General features: G+C 47.4%; 1 protein-coding gene across 1 annotated transcript; it reads right to left on the bottom strand.

Annotated features, from left to right (window-relative positions):
• Positions 1-1,018: 1,018 nt before the first annotated feature.
• Positions 1,019-12,820, bottom strand: LOC309541344 (acrosin-like). The gene is made up of 5 exons (XM_082239129.1): positions 12,701-12,820; positions 10,245-10,448; positions 6,127-6,398; positions 4,237-4,385; positions 1,019-2,113 (listed from the first exon to the last, which is right to left on the bottom strand). Exons 1-5 carry the CDS (start codon positions 12,772-12,774, stop codon positions 1,442-1,444), a joined length of 1,371 nt encoding a protein of 456 aa, XP_082095255.1. The 5' UTR covers positions 12,775-12,820; the 3' UTR covers positions 1,019-1,441.
• Positions 12,821-17,369: the final 4,549 nt, after the last annotated feature.

Raw genomic sequence — 17,369 nt, forward strand, 5'->3', positions numbered from 1 at the left:
GCTGTTGGAGTTTGAAGAGAGCAGACGTGTTTTCTGTAACGCTGCAAAGACAGAAATAAAGGCATGTAAATACGTTTCTGTCTATCTCTTTCCCCTGCCCGGGGAGGCAGGAAAGAGGGGTGTGTTCTTCTCACGCTGAGAAGGATCGCCTATCGCGACCTAGCCTGTATCCTGCCGGGGAATGCAGACAGGGAGGTCAACCGGAGATCAAGCCGGGTGCCTGGAGAGTAGCCAGTTTCTCCTGATAAAGGCTTGATTCCTAACAGGAACAAGGAGCAGTAAATGGGTGAATATAAAAATACTGTATATTTGTAAACAATAAGGAGATGGAACGAAGAGTCGAAGTTTATCCCATCAAAAGAACGGAATGGCTGGTGCAACCCAGGCAGATGGGTGAGGTATAAATAATAAAACTATTATTGTTATTGTTATTGTTAAAAATGGAGTTGTGTCAGGGGAAAGAAACCATCTGTGTGTTCCTCCATCCAAAGTGACCTTCCAGTGGCCCGTTAAAAGTGAGTAGATATTATGATTATATTTATTTATGTCCCTCCCTTTTCCAAGACAGGAACTCAATGCAGCTTACAGATAAAATAGACACAGCTAAAATCATAGGGGGTAAACAATGCCTAGAAAGCGCCAATGAAGGGATAGAGCCTGCCACCTTCTAAGGGAGTCCATTCCACGGCCAAACAGCTCTTGCCGCCAGAAAACTCTTCCCAGTGTTTAGTCGTAATCTCATTTCTTGTCATTTGAATCCATTGGTTTGAGTCTGACCCTCTGGAACAGCAGGACTTATTTTGCTGCCCCGCCCACTTTTGCTTTGGCCCCGCCCACTGCTGGCATATGGCCCTTGGGGAGGGGCTCAGAGGGAAGTGTGGCCCTTGAGCTGCAAAGGGTCCCTCACTCCTGGGTTTGATGGATGGAAGAAGACCTGACATGGGGTAAGTCCCTTTCCTACCTACCCCTGCCTTCCCACTATGCACTGCCCGGAGAGGAATGACCAGGACGAGCTCAGTAGAAGGCTGGCACCACTTTTATTTCTAACATGTTTGTACAAGAAGTTCCCACAAGCGAGAAGGGGCTGGACCCACCCACAGAAGAAAGAGGGTCTTCTCACCAAGAATGTGCCGTGAGTCGAGGAGCTTCCAGATACTTTGAGGATCTTGTCTGGTTCCTCGGGTGGAATTCATTCTCAGGCTGGCTCTGACAGCCGGTCTTCATGAGCTCAGACAGAGTCGCCATCATCCAGAAACCTCCTGCCATCTTTTGCTTCCCAAGACGGTTGCAAAAGGGCGAACTGAGGATCAATTTGTGCTGGAGCCCAGCTGCAATCTCTCTGAGTGACAGCAGCATGGCAACGGATGGGATCAGAGTCAGGCCCATAGCTATGCTTTGAACCTGTGGCCAAGACCTCTGGTCTGTGTGTGTGGTTGAAGGCCTATTTGCCCCAGTTACTGGGCCTGGTCCGGCGCGTGTACTGCCACTGGGTCTGTGGTCGCGCCTTGGTGGTCCAGGGCTGGTACTGCCACTGGGTCGTTGGTTTCACCGTGGTGGGCGGCTTCCGCTTGGGCAGCCTGTAAATAATGCTAGGCCGCACATTCCAGCCCAGGAACTTTGTGCTGGTGAGATACCAGGGAGTTGTCGGCTTATAGGGGGGGAAAGTGAACTTATAGGGGGGGAAAGTCCTCTTGGGGCCCGTGTACCAGCCCCACGTGCTACGAGGCCGGGAGGTCGTGGTTGCAACATAACCGGGGCGTTCAAACGAGTACGTTGGCCGGGCCTTGCCCCCGTACCCGTAATACTTGCCGTTCACCAACATATGAGTGGGTCTCTTTAAATTGGGTGCCGTTGCCCAGGCTGGGGGTGAAAACAGGGTGGAGGCAGTGGTGGGGGGCTTGGTCGGGGGCGGTGTTGGCTTGAATGGCGGGACGAGAGCGGAGGCGGGAGGGTTCTTCAGTATTCTCTGGATCCAGTAGTAGAAGTGCTGGGTGGCGGTGAAGACACCCGGGACCTTCCCGACCGTGCAGCCTCTGCCCCAGCTGTTGAGACCCACGACCCAGAAGCGCTCGGATCTCGCTGGCCTGCACATGAGGGGGCTCCCCCCGTCGCCCTGGAGCGGGAAGAGGGAAGCGGCGTGAGGAGCGAGGGCAGAGGCGGCCCGTCTCATTTTGCCACCAGGGGCAAAGAGGGGTCGTGCCACACTGCGTGTCCATTCCCACCCCCCTTGATACCCCCACCAAAGCCTTGCTTGAATGGGTTCCCTGGTTGCAGGTTGCAGGTTCTTTTTTTGATTATTATTCACATAATATACATTCTTTACAACAGACAACTCCTAAATAAAAATCATATATAGCAAAACCGCAAGTCTCATGTTTTCATTTACACTGATCTCTGGGACGCGGGTGGCGCTGTGGGTTAAACTACAGAGCCTAGGACTTGCTGATCAGAAGGTCGGCGGTTTGAATCCCCGGGACAGGGTGAGCTCCCGTTGCTCGGTCCCTGCTCCTGCCAACCTAGCAGTTCGAAAGCACGTCAGAGTGCAAGTGGATAAATAGGTGGGAAGGTAAACGTCATTTCTGTGCGCTGCTCTGGTTCGCCAGAAGCGGCTTAGTCATGCTGGCCACATGACGCGGAAGCTGTACGCTGGCTCCCTTGGCCAGTAAAGCGAGATGAGTGCTGCAGCTCCAGAGTTGTCCACGACTGGACCTAATGGTCAGGGGTCCCTTTACCTTTACCTTTACAGTTCCAATACCTTTACTTGATAATTCTTGCTGCTTTCTGCTTTCCTTATAGAATCTTTATGGAAATTTAAATCTCTTAAATCCCATACCAATCTTTAACAATTTCAATTAATCCCTTCACCTCCCTTCCCCACAACCCAGTACTTCCCTCCACCCGTGTGCGATATTCTTTACTCTTATTTTTGTTATTTTTGCGTTACTCACTTTATTTGTTATTCAATCCTTAATATAATATTATCCTATCTCCTTGTGCCTTTTATACTTTTGCATATTAATTTTTAAGCTTAAAAGGTTCCAGGTTCTGGTGGCATCACACAAGGTCCCTGCCAGATCACTCAAGAGCCTCCTGCGATCACATGGAGGCTTCCCTTGACCTTCCTGAGCAAGCAAGGGAAAAATGCCTAGTCTTCTGAGATATTGCCAGAACCTAGCACCTACCATTGCTGCTTCTCTTCCCTTATCTGGTGGTGGCGGTTCCTGTGGGTTCTGCCAGCTGAGGCAGCCTGCCTCATGGATGGGCTGGCCCTGGGCAAGGAGACTCAGCCATTCACAACCCCTGAGGAGCCAGGGAAGGGCTAGCTTCCCATAGCTGGAATCCACTGCCAGTGCCGCCGCTTTGCGAATGCTGTTGCACAACCCAGTTAAAGGAGGTTTTTGGAGGGGAGGCCTGGCGTGGCAGCACCTTCCCATTCTGCCTCAGGTGGCAAAATGGGATGCGCCAGCCCTGGCCGGAGATCCTTGCTTTCAGGAACTGCAGCTGCAATGGCCTTCGCTTTCAATGGTATTTGCCCAACAACACTCTAACACGGGACAACGCACAGCCAGCCACAATTTTGCCACTGACAGGAAGGAAATGAATCAGGTGGGCTTGGAAGGGGTTCCGAGGGTCATCTAGTCCAACTACCTGTGATGCAGAAATCACAGCTAAAGGATCATTGCAGGTGGCCACCCAGCCTCCTTTGAAGAGAGTCTCCAACATCGAAGGTTACTCTTTGCACTAGCAGAACTGCTATATCCATCTTGGAGACCCAAACCAACTCCCTACTCTGAACGAATCTGTTAGCCAGGCACCAGCAGACCCCTGCACGTTTTACTTGAGCAAAGGACCTTTAATGGGAGCATGGGGGAGGGCACACCTTAGGCTCCTCCCCCTGTTGAGTGGCTCCTCCCAGTTTCCCACATGCCTGAGCTTAGCTTCTGCAACAGGGAGCCTGCTCTGAGCTTGCAAGTTCCTCCTTAGATCTCTGCACTATCAAGAGCACCAAACTTGAGACCTCCATTATCTCCTGATCCTGGTTGCTCAGTGTGTAGTCTAAATACTCTCTGCTCCACAGCAGGCATCTTCCTCACACTCCCGCTGGCCTCCACTGGACCTCCCCAGCAGGTCTTGGCTTGGAACAGGACACCTCAGTTTAGAAGGCCAGGGTGGAGCTCGGAAGACCAGAAACACCATGATGGGGAATGAGGACGCTGGGCTTTAGCTCGCACCTACCTTACATCGGTCCACCTTTGCTTCCTCAGATATGACGCAGATGTTCTCCTGTATGATCTGTCCGTCATACCACTTGCTGCTGTTGCAGATGTCGGAGGGCATTATGGTCACTCTGGCCTCCTGCATGATGTCAGCGTACGGGGCACGCCCTGTGGGCAGAAAGCAGGGAGAAGGCCCAGCTGGTACCTGCCTGCTGGACCTTAATTTCTAACGCAAGAGGTCTTCTGGGCAAAGCTCATCAAGAACTGACAGTGCCTGACCTGGTGAGAGCCTCAGTCCCAAAATTTGGGTTTACGGAGGTGGGCTGAGGGTTTCTCTCCTCAGTGAGAGAAGGTCACTCTGCTCCACCTACCCAAGAGATACTTTGTGATATCAACATAAGCGCTGACCCAACTGCACTGGCTGCCAATTAGCTTCTGGGCCCAACTCAAAGTGCTGGTTTTCACCTATAAAGCCTTAAACAGCTCAGGACCACAATATCTCGAGCCAGGGAGAAAGCTTGGAAAGGCTTATAGTTTAGTTGCTTGAGCATTTGACCAGAAATCCAGGCATCTGGTCTCTTCTGCATGGGAAGGAATTCACTCAACAGTTGAGTTCTGGTCCTTCCCTTCAAAGATGCCATGACAGAACTCTTAGCTTTTTGGGGAGAAGGCTGTGGCAGGTGATGGGAGGCAGCTGTGGAAGAGATGCTGCACAGCTGTTGCATATCAGGAGAGAGGATACTGGGCTGGTTGGGCCAACAGACAAGGCAGCTTCGTGCATTTGTCCAGGGCAGCTGTTTACCAGCTCCATCTGGTATGCAGGATGAGACCCTCCCTGCCCGCAGACTGTCTCGCCAGAGTGGTGCATGCTCTAGTTATCTCCCACTTGGACTCCTGCAATATGCTCTACGTGGGGCTACCTTTGAAGATGACCTGGAAACTACAACTAATCCAGAATGTGGCAGCTAGACTGGGGACTGGGAGCGGCCGCCGAGACTATATAACACCGGTCTTGAAAGACCTACATTGGCTCCGGGCATAATTCAAAGTGTTGGTGCTAACCTTGAAAGCCCTAAATGGCCTGGGCCTAGTAGACCTGAAGGAGCATTTCCACCCCGATCACTCAGCCTGGACACTGAGGTCCAGCTCCGAGGGCCTTCTGGCGGTTCCCTCCCTGCGAGAAGCAAAGCTACAGGGAACCAGGCAGAGGGCCTTCTCAGTAGTGGCACCTGCCCTGTGGAACACCCTCCAATCAGATGTCAAAGAAATTAACAACTACCTGACGTTTAGAAGACATCTGAAGGCAGCCCTATTTAGGGAAGTTTTTAATGACTGATGTTTTAACGTATTAACCTTTTGTTGGAAGCCACCCAGAGTGGCTGGGGAAACCCAGCTAGATAATCGGGGTATAAATATATTATTATTATTATTATTATTATTATTATTATTATTATTATTACAGGAACAATCCATTGACTAAGTGATTAGTACAAGGGTGGGGGTGCAAGGACCTCCAGATGTTTTTGGGCCCCACCAGCCCCAAACAATGTCCAAAGCTGATGGGGATTGTAGTCCAGTAACATTTGGGGGACTGCAGGTTCCCCCACACCTGGACTTGTCCCTCCAATTTCTGCAAAAGTGCTGCCCTCTGTTATGCCATTCCCCCCTCCCCCAATTCCTGCGCTCAGCTTAATATCCTTAAGAGTCTCCAAAGCAACAATTCAATCCCTCTTCCTTTCCTCGCCTTCGCTTCTGAAACTTCCAGCAGGGAAGCATCCTGATCACAAGTGGCTGGCTGGCTCCCAGCCCTACCTCAAGACCTGAGGCTGGCAGGGTGATGGAGAACGGACCACGCGAGGCCCCTGCAAACCACGTCTCTCTGTGGGGAGGGGAGGGGGGTGGTCCTCACACTTTATCTGTGTGATGCCCCAACCACAGGTGTAGCAATGGGTCAGGGAATCCACCTCCAGGTTCTCGTCCGGCAAACAAGCGGGCTGGATGTAGTCGTTGCAGACCACCGGCTTGTCCAGCTCAATCAGGGTGATGTCGTTGATATACCCCTCGTGGCGGAAATGTTCGTGGTCCACGACTCTCTTGATGGAGCGGACCTGGGCATCGGGGCCGGGGTTGGAACGCTGCGTGACGCCAATGTGCGCCCTCAAATACTCAACTTTTACAAACCTGGTGGGGAGAAGGGGAGACTTAGAATGAGATTTCAGAGAACGACAGAATTGTAGAATTGGAAGGGACTTCGGGGGTCATCTAGGACAGCTCTTCTGCAATGCAGGAGTCACAGCTAAAGTATCCCTGACTGTTGGCCATCCAACATCTACTTAAAAACCTTCAATGAAGGAGAGTCCATCACTTTCTGAGAAAGTCTTTTCCGCTGTCAAACAGCTCTTACCATCAGAAACTTTTTTCCTGACATTTAGGCGGACTCTCCTTTCTTGCAACTTGAAGCCATTGACTCAAGCAGCAGAAAACAAGCTTATTCCGTTTTTCGTGTGGTAGCCCTTCAGATATTGGAATACGGCTCTCCTATCACCTCTCAGTCTCCTCTTTTCCAGGCTAAAAATACCCAGATCCTTCAACCGTTCCTCATCAGGCTTAGTTTCCAGACCCTTGACCATCTTGGCTGCCCTCCTCTGCGCACCTGCCAGCTTGTCAACATCCCTCTTAAATTGTGGTGCCCAGAACTGGACACCATATTCCAGGTGTGGTCTGACCAAGGCAGAACAGAGTGGGACTGTTACTTCATTTGATCTGGAGACTAGACTTCTGTGGATACAGCTGCATCACACTATTGTGGTCTACTAAGACACCTAGAACCTTTCCACCTAGACTGTTGGCAAGCCCTGTGTTCCCCCAGTCTATATTTGTGGATCTGCCAAGGCACAGTTGAAATTCATTTTGTTAAAGTTATCCTGAATCCTGATTCTATCTTCTGTAGTATTAGCTGCCCCTCCCAGTTTGGTGTCATGTGCAAATCTGATTAGCATCCCTTCAATTCCTTCATCCAAGTCATTTATGAATGATTGGGGCTAGGCAAAGCCACTTTCGCCCTACGGAGGAGGTGGGGTTGCGGGCGTCATGGCCCCAACATGTGCGCGGTGGCTGGAACCAGTCGCTGTGCAATTGGGGGGATTCCCGGCCGCGTCGTCACCTGGCCAGCCAATCGGCTGGCTCAGGGGGCGTGGCCTGCCCTATTTAAGGCAAGACATGGCAAGGGAGCTCCCTCTTTGCCACCTACCAGCTGTTCCTGCATTTCCCACCCTCCCGCCCTATAATGTTTTCATTTTTTGAGCTTGCTATGGACCTTGGTTGGTCGCCGTTGAGGGGCCTGGTAGGAATTTTTCCACTTGGCAAATTGGCACCAGCCACTTGGTTTTCACCTGTTGTTGTTTAGTCGTTTAGTCGTGTCCGACTCTTCGTGAGCCCCTGGACCAGAGCACGCCAGGCCCTCCTGTCTTCCATTGCCTCCTGCAGTTTGGTCAGACTCATGCTGGTAGCTTCAAGAACACTGTCCAACCATCTCGTCCTCTGTCGTCCCCTTCTCCTTGTGCCCTCCATCTTTCCCAACATCAAGGTCTTTTCCAGGGAGTCTTCTCTTCTCATGAGGTGGCCAAAGGATTGGAGCCTCAGCTTCAGGACCTGTCCTTCCAGTGAGCACTCAGGGCTGATTTCCTTCAGAATGGAGAGGTTTGATCTTCTTGCAGTCCATGGGACTCTCAAGAGTCTCCTCCAGCGCCATAATTCAAAAGCATCAATTCTTCGGTGATCAGCCTTCTTTATGGTCCAGCTCTCACTTCCATACATCACTACTGGGAAAACCATGGCTTTAACTATATGGACCTTTGTTGGCAAGGTGATGTCTCTGCTGGTTTTCACCTACCTTGTAGCAAATCGTCACAACTTTCTGGGTATTGGTGGTTAGGCATTGGTATTGTTCTGTAGATGGAAGAGGTAAGGTAGCACCATCACCTGCCCCACATTTTGAAGGGTAGTCCGATAAAGGATTCCAGGGGGTGTGGCCTTGTCCGAAGCCTAGGGAGGTGAGGGCCTAAGGCACGCCCCCTATTGGTGACCCCGGGAGAGTTCCTAGTTGATGTGCATCAGCAGGACTCCCCCTACTGGTGGTTAACCCTTCCTGGACTTCAAGCAGATGGGCTGAAGTCGGATATAGTCAGTTAGGACCAATGCCTAAGCCAATACCGCTCATCCCCTGTAACCAATGAGGTCGTGGCCTTATTTAGCCCATTAACCTTAATAATTGTGTCATGTGTCATTATTTCCACTGGGCTGGGGCGGGAACTCACCACGCAACACCAGGATCAGGACAGAACTTTGAAGAGCATTCCAGGACTCACCCAAGGGGCTGAATGTTTTGGGGAAATCTCTGGTGTGTGGTTGTGTGTGTGTGTGTGTGTGTGTGTGTGTGTGTGTGTGTAGCACAATGGAAAGAATGGTGTGTTCAGAAAGTGGCCCTGGGGTCAGAGTCCAAGGAACATGAAGCGAAAGTGGGGGGAGGGCCAAAAGGGACCACTTGGGGTCTGGAACAGGAAAGGAATAACAGCTGCTCATTGATCTAGCCAACAGGATGCCCTGTCCTCCCCAACAAACTGCAATGCTGGCTTGGGCTGGTAGGAGTTGCACAAACAAAAAAAGTGTAACCCCCCCCCAAGAGCAAATACGGGGTGAGTCCTTTAAACGAGGCCCCCGTGGCTACAGAGTACACATGTTCCACGGGGCCTCTCTTAAAAGACGTACCCTGTATTAGTGAAAGGCATACTCAAACAAACATTTGTCTTTGTGAAACTAATGTGTACGGGGAAATTCCTTGCCAAGATATGTACCGTATTTCACTCCATAAGACGCACCTAGTTTTTAGAGGAGGAAAACACACAAAAAAAATATTCTGAACGAAACAATGGATGTGTGATTTTTGTGGTTCATGCTGTGGCCACAGACATGTGATTTGACAGTGAATTTGGGGTGACCCAATGCAAAAATCCTGAGGATCCATGTGGACCCATGCTTTGTAACCATGTTTTTGCGCCATTGTGGCCCCATGAAACAGTGGGTGCGTTATTTTTTTGGTGCAGGCTGTAGCCATGGACATGCTATGTGATCTGATGGTGAATTTGGGGTGACCCAGTGCAAAAATCCTGAGGATCCATGGGCTTTTACCTCCCCCCTCCCAGGCAGCCTCCTTTATCTCTAGCGTCGTTCATCACCCTCCTGATCACTTGCCAATCAGCTGCTCAGCAACTTCGTTTTGACACCCCCTTCCCTCTTTCTAAAAAAAAAAAAAAAAAAGCACGATCTGCTTTTTGCCCCTGGGCAATTCGGCTTCAGGGCCCACGCATTCGCTCCATAAGACACACAGACATTTCCCCTTACATTTTAGGAGAAAAAAGTGAGTCTTATGGAGCGAAAAATACGGTATATCCCTATAGATCGGAACATTAGATGAACCTTCATACAGAAAACGCTTGCGAATTTTCATTCTGACTGATGTGGGCATGGGGAGAAGCTGAGTAAAGTCGAAATGGGGCGGTTTGTCTGCCTGGCTTTGCTTACTTTTGTTTTTTGTTTTTTTAAATGATGTTTATTAAGACAAAAGAATTTTTTTAAAAAAAAATACACACAGGAAAAAAACACAATTATAAGAAAGAAAAAAGAATAAAAACATAAAAAGTGAAAGAAAAAAATTAAAACCATTTTTTTCAAATTCTCCAAATTTCATTACCTTCTTTCCCTGACCTCCTCCCCCTCCCATCTCTTGTATCTTGATTAGTAATTGTCCCAGCAAATCCTTTCCATAGTTCATAATATTTTATCATTATGTTATCTTACTCTATTCTCATTTTATCTTATAAAAACAACCTTAAAGTTTAAAACTTAAATCTTTTTTTATCAATTTCTCGAAACCAACCCTTTTACCAGATTCTTAAAATATTTTAGCCAGAGCCAAATAATTTCATTTCAGCATTTTCCCAACATTCATAAAACTTTGGCTTTGCTTACTTTTGGATCATAAAGCAGTGAGCGGAGGAAAGGACCCACTGGGCGTTGATGAGGGAGCCTGCGCAGAAGTGCTTTGGCCCCTGGCTCGTCGGGAACTGGAAGCTGACGACCCACGGCCATGTCCCCGGCAAAACGTTGGAGCCGCCCACGATCCTCAGCGAGTTGCCATGGCTCATAGCCAGCGGGCGGCTTCCGCACACCCTCCTGTGAAGAAGAGAGCAGATCAGGGAGACAGACAAGGAAGGCGCGGTTTGTAGGTGCAGGTGGGAGGAAGCAGGTGACGCTGTGCAGGCATCGTGGCTCATGAGCTCCCTTCCAGTGGATGAAGAAGAGAAGAAGAAGAGTTTGGATTTGATATCCCGCTTTATCACTACCCGAAGGAGTCTCATAGCGGCTAACATTCCCCTTTCCCTTCCTCCCCCACAACAAACCCTCTGTGAGGTGAGTGGGGCTGAGAGACTTCAGAGAAGTGTGACTGGCCCAAGGTCACCCAGCAGCTGCATGTGGAGGAGCGGAGACACGAACCCGGTTCACCAGATTACGAGACTACCGCTCCTAACCACTACACCACACTGGCTACATCAGAACTGCAGCCCCACATGACAGGGACCCTGTTAGACTTGGAGAAGTTTAGAGGGAATTGTAATTAATATTTTATTAAGTTTTATCAGTGAAAAAATTCAGAAAGAATACAAAAACAGAAAAATACAAAATCAAAATACAAAAATACAAACATTAAGCACAAAAAAGAAGAAAAAAGAAGAACACATAAAGAAAAAACAAAACTCCCTCTTTTTTAACTCATCTTTAGTTAACTTATTTTCCTGACTTCCTCACGCCTCCCTTTTTTGTATCCCTTTTTTAAAAATTGGTTCAGCAAATTCATATCCAATTTAGTTTATCTATTATCAATCCCATCTTACATTTTACCTTGTTGCTAGAACCCCTTCAATTCATTTCAACGTCATCAACATTCAAAAATTTTGCAATGTTTCTGTAAATAAGTTTTAAATTTCCTCCAATCTTCTTCCACCAACTCTTCTCCCTGGTCTTGGATTCTGCCAGTTATTTCCGCCATTTCCATGTAGTTAGACTTGGAGAAGTTTAGACCACAGCGCCACCCGCGTCACTTATGGACTCATTGTTAAAACTGTGTTTATGGAAGACAATCTTACTTGGCCACGAGGGATTGCCAAAGAAGAAGAAGGCTCAGAAACATTGCCATCCTGGCTAGTAGCCATCAATAGCCTTCTTCTCCTCCACCAATTGTCTAATCCTCTTTTAAAGCCATTGCTGCCTCTCTTGTGGCAGGGAGTTCCATAGTTTAACTATGCACTGCGTGAAGTAGTCCTTTCTTTAATCTTGCAGCAAAAAGATGGTATCTTGCCATTCCGCATAGGCAAACTGGTACCGTCAAGAGCAATCTGAGAGACTCTGGTGTCCTTTTACTAACTATATGGAACAGAAATGTGATTCTGAATTATTTAAAGCTTTCTCACTGAGGTTATAAATAGAAAGCATCTTCGGGATATCAAAACTGTAAATGCATTTTGAATGTTCATGCATAAAAATGCAATTAAAATAACTGCATATTCTGAGGATAACTACATTCTAATTTATGCTTATGCAAATTTCCACCCTGTCTCTCTGCCCCTCGGGTACCCACAGCAGTAACTAACAACATTGTTTTTTTAAAAAAAATAATAATAATCCAATAATGAAGCCAAATGCATGCAATGTCAAAACACAGAAATAGTTTTAAAAACAAGAGCAGATCAAGAGAGCAGCCAGCTCAGATCGGAAGCATCCATCATCAGCAGGAGAATAGTCAGGTCAGCAGGACAGATTAAAAGGGTTTTTCCATTTATTTCCCACCTGTTCTCCAAGGGGCTCAAGATGGTGTATATATAGCTCTTCCCCTTACAACAACCCTGTGAGGTAGGTTAGGCTGAGAGACACTGTGTGGCCCAAAATGACCCAATGAGCTCCATGGCCAAGTAGGGGGTAAATCATAGTTAGGCAAATTGAGCCCCAGGGGCCGGATCCAGCCCAATTGCCTTCTCAATCCGGCCCACAGATGGTCCAGGAATCAGCATGTTTTTACATGAGTAGAATGTGTGCTTTTATTGAAAATGCATCTCTGGGTTATTTGTGGGGCTTAGGAATTCATTCTTTCTTTTCCCCAAGAAATATAGTCCGGCCCCCCACAAGGTCTGAGGGACAGTGGAGTGGCCCCCTGCTGAAAAAGTTTGCTGACCCCTGGGGTATATGAACCCCGATCCCCCATAGTGCAGCCCTCTAACATCTACACCACACTGGCTCTCTGTTGTGCACCCGGAAAAGGCGTTATTTGTTCACTAGCGGACTGCCCTGGAGGCCCCAGAACATCACTGGCGCTAACTGGCGATGGACGGATGAGTCCTCCTCCCCCTCTCCATGATTCTGGTGTCACTTACGTGCATGTCTCATCCTCTGCATGCGTGGACCACAATGCGGAAAGAGCCAAAATGGGGAGAAGCAGCCACAACATCCTACATGGCGCAGCGCGTGACGGGTTCCACCAGCTCTTCCCATTGCTCGCGACATCACAAACTGTCCTTTTGGGGTCTGGCCAATCAGCTCGCAGCCAATATGACATCACACATGGTAGAATGACGTTCTGGGTTTTCTCTTTCCTCCCTGGAATGGATGATGCCCAAGAGTCCGGGCCCAAGGTTCCCATATGCCCAGGGCCGGATTTAGGTTTGATGAGGCCCTAAGCTCCTGAAGGTCATGGGGCCCTTGATATGTCCAGCTGTCCTTTGTCAACAACAAATGGTTGCTGTTTTTTGTGTTGAATATAAGCTATATTGTCATTGATGGACCTAATAGGTATCTAAAGCCATTTGCACATAACAAAATAGGAGCCCACACCACACAAAACACTGTTTCTGTATGTAGGTTTTATTTTATTTGTTTAAACCCAAACCGGAATTAAGATTGCCGGAAGAAATATCAACAGCCTCAGATATGCAGATGACACAACCTTGGTGGCAGAAAGTGAGGAGGAATTGAAGAACCTTTTAATGAGGGTGAAAGAGGAGATCGCAAAATATGGTCTGAAGCTCAACATCAAAAAAACGAAGATCATGGCCACTGGGCCCATCACCTCCTGGCAAATAGAAGGGGAAGAAATGGAGGCAGTGAGAGATTTTACTTTCTTGGGCTCCATGATCACTGCAGATGGTGACAGCAGCCACGAAATTAAAAGACACCTGCTTCTTGGGAGAAAAGCAATGACAAACCTAGACAGCATCTTAAAAAGCAGAGACATCACCTTGCCGACAAAGGTCTGTCTAGTTAAAGCCATGGTTTTCCCAGTAGTGATGTATGGAAGTGAGAGCTGGACCATAAAGAAGGCTGATCGCCGAAGAATGGATGCTTTTGAATTCTGGTGCTGGAGGAGACTCTTGAGAGTCCCATGGAAGATCAGACCTCTCCATTCTTAAGGAAATGACTAAACAACAACAAAATCTTATATGTTGGAAATGTACATCCAGTTTTTCCCCCCGTTAAACTTTTTTGCGGGACCCTAAGCTATAGCTTGTTTAGCTTATATAAAATCTGGCACTGCATTTGCCTCCGTGGGTTCGGCATGGTCTCAAGCCAAACAACTTTGAAGACCAGCAACAAGATCACCTCAAATAACTTTCGTGATTGAGGCCTCTGGAGTTCAAATGTCTTCCAGTCAGAAAAAGGGTTTCTCAACCAGCCCCTCTGCCTTGGAGCCCCCATGAGTGGCAAAGGATTCTGGGTGCAGCACATTTCCTGGTGCCCATTACCCCTTTGAATTTGCAAGGCCAAATTTAAGGACTATTTACAAAAATATTATAAGTTGTTTGAATGTTAAAAAATTGCATGATTTGGAAATTTTAGCTCCAGCAATTAGATTTGGCAAAACAGGAAACTAAGTTATAAGCAAGAAAAGGTTGAAATTTAAAGTAATATTATATTTGATTCAAGGTATAAGTAATTGATAAAAAGGTATTTTAAATTTAAAAATATAATATCTGAAAGGTACAAAATAAGATATGAAACAAGGTAAGAATTTGCTGATACTTTTATTGTAAAGAACGCATGGTGGGGGAGATGTGAGGAAGTCTAGTTGGCTATGTAAAAATGTTTTTGAAAGTTGGATTTTTTCTTTTTTCTTTCTTTGTTTCTTTTATTTCTTTTCTATGGCTCTCATATTTCTGACTTTGTATTTGAAAATGTAATAAAAAAAATATTTTAAAAAAGAAAGAATTTGCAAGGCCATTGTCCAGTGGCAAGGAGAAATTGAAGAGAGGGGAAAGTTTTTCACCCTCTCTCCTAACACCAGAAGTCATGGGCGTCCAATGAAGCTGAATTTTGGAGTATTCAGCACAGATAAACAGAAACCCCTTCACCCAGCGCATAGTTAAACTATGGAACTCCCTCCCACAGGAGGCAGAGAAGGTGTCATGAATGAGCCAACCCCCAGGGAAAGTTTGCAGCCAGATCCCAGTGAAGGTTTGCAACCAGCTGAAGAAAGCAGCCAGGAACAGAGAGGGTTAACTGCCAGAGAAGGAAGCAGTTTGTCAGAATGGGAAGAGATTGGAGCTGAGCCAATCCCTTCTAAGACTAGGCTAAGGGGAGGGCTGTTAGACCAGAAACAAAGCAAGAGGCACAAAGTGAGAAAGTTCAATATCTTCTGTAAACGGAAGGGGTCTTCAGTGTTGGAAAAACGCCCGGGAAGGCCGCCACCTTCCCAAGACACCGGGGCGTCTCTCCGATGGTTACTCTCCAGCTGTAAATCTTCTGCAGTCCAGAGAGACCGGTGATAAGCAACCCCTCCCTCCTGAGAGGATGTTATGTACTGAGTTGAATAGGATCCAAAATGCAGCAGTCTGAATGGTCCCAGAACAATAGGATTCAGAATGCAGCAGTTTGATTGGTCCTAGAACAATGCAGCGGTATGATTGGTCTGCAGGAGCCACCCAATCCAGCTCCAGATGGAAGTGAATCCACAACCTGATTGGTCTACAGGAGAATCCCGGAATTAGCCAATCACGTGCAGCCCATTGTGTAAATAATGTATATAAAGCAGATACTTTGAGGGGACTTTCATTCCTCCTCACCTCTATGAACTGAATAAAGAGCATGAAATCCACTCTTGACTCTGAGTATAGTTCAGAGGAGCACGCTCGTCTTCTGGCATCTCATTGCAGAGGAAAGAGTCGTTCAGTAGCTCTAAACTACTTTATTTTACGGTCTATATACAAAGAATCCATCAGCATGTCTGTGCTCTCTCAGCAGCAGTAAAGAAAAACATCACACACAGAAGTGAAACTAAAGTTCCAACAGTATTAAGACTTCCTGTCTCGCGCTCTTAGACACTCACATGATATAAACAACATAGTGCTACGTACTGGAGCAGGACGGGTGGATAAAAATCCTAACATCACTCCCCCATTTTTAGGTAACCCTCACTGTGAAAGCTACTGCAGCATCAAGAGACAGAAACATTTGTCATACACATAGTATACCCCTGTTGTACCAGTTCCATTCTTGGAACTACCAGCAATTGGATTGACCAGTTCAAACCTCTGGTTACCTGTCTTCCGTGGGACTAGAGTCTTTGCTCTATCTTGGTCTGAGGAAACAGTGTTGACTCTTGCAACCTTCAGGTGTGGCTTTGTCTCTCCTGTGGACAAACCTTGTACTCACTCAAGACCTCTTGGGTGGCAATCCCTTTGTGACTCTCTCAGATCTACGTATCAGGTGCAAATCCTCTTTGCTGGCTGGTTCTTCCTTGGGACTTTTGGGAGAACCATGACCAACAGTAAACAGTGGCTCTGGCAATTCCAGTTCGGCCTCAGACGATGGCCTGGACTTTGCTTGTGTACCTCTCTCAATAACCGTGTCATCTGTACCAGAACTCTCAGTGGTGCTTTCAGTGTCCCTCTCAATGTCATAATCTATATGTGTGTTGGCATTTATGGGGAAACTGTGGAGAAACTCTCCCGTCATGGAGTGCATTCTACATTCCTAGTAAGAACCACTGTGTCAGAATCAGGCAATAAAACTCTGTATTGACCTTTCTCATAACCCATGAAAATGCCTTGTCACCATGACTGAGGCTCTGTTAGAGCCGTCTGGAGCTATCTGATGTTTTGACAATAAATCATCCCTTTTAATTAACTTCGCTTACTGTGTGATCAAGCCAGGGACTGGACTCCTGACAGAAGGCCACCAACCTAGATGGCTTTAAAGGAAAATCTGACAAATTCATGGAAGCGAGTGCTATTTATTTATCATTATTTATTTATTTATTCATTCATTCATTCATTCATTCATTCAATTTATACACCACCCTATCTATACCTGGAAATCTACCAGCCATTATGTCTTTGCTTCTGCGTCTACAGTTGGAGGAACCCACACTTGCATTGTAGAAGGCATCTGATAAGGTATGCTGGCACCTCAAGATTCTTCGCCATGTTATTGCGGACCTCTATGGTGCTTCAGAGCATTTCAGCATTAGCAGAGAGACTGTAAGTCAACATAGCCTGGAAAAAACTATTCCTAAAGGAGAGTTTACAATCCCAAATGCTTGCATTTATTAGCAGACTATATAATCCAGGGGCCATCTAAGACTGCTTGATGGATCTGTGTGTGTGTGCATGCATGCACATATTTGCGTGTGTCCACTATGTGAGAGAGAACGCAAGGTGGGCAGGCCAACTTTGGGGCATGCCCACTGCATTCATGCAACGCCCTGGGAGACTTGGCCAGGGGTGCCTGCAGTGTTGGAGTCAAGGGTTAGGGTTGAATTCAACCAAAAAAAGACCCAGTGAAATTAATGCACCTAAGTTAGTCCATGGCGTCTCCCTGTTGTTGTTGTTGTTTAGTCGTTTAGTCATGCCCGACTCTTCGTGATCCCCTGGACCAGAGCACTCCTGTCTTCCACTGCCTCCCACTGTTTGGTCAAACTCATGTTGGTAGCTTCCAGAACACTGTCCAACCATCTTGTCTTCTGTCGCCCTCTTCTCCTTGTGCCCTCCATCTTTCCCAACATCAGGGTCTTTTCCAGGGAGTCTTCTCTTCTCATGAGGTGGCCAAAGT

Source organism: Podarcis vaucheri (genome assembly GCF_965113315.1).
Source record: "Podarcis vaucheri genome assembly, chromosome: 10".
NCBI classification, from domain to species: Eukaryota; Metazoa; Chordata; class Lepidosauria; order Squamata; family Lacertidae; genus Podarcis; species Podarcis vaucheri.

Bases quoted from the DNA above. Each gene is read 5' to 3' on its own strand.
- LOC309541344 (XM_082239129.1), bottom strand. From the start codon at position 12,774: ATGTTGTGGCTGCTTCTCCCCATTTTGGCTCTTTCCGCATTGTGGTCC. The intron at 10,449-12,700 runs GTAAGTGACACC...TCTTCTTCACAG, and splicing joins GCAGAGGATGAGACATGCAC to GAGGGTGTGCGGAAGCCGCC. The intron at 6,399-10,244 runs GTAAGCAAAGCC...TCTCCCCACCAG, and splicing joins CACTGCTTTATGATCCAAAA to GTTTGTAAAAGTTGAGTATT.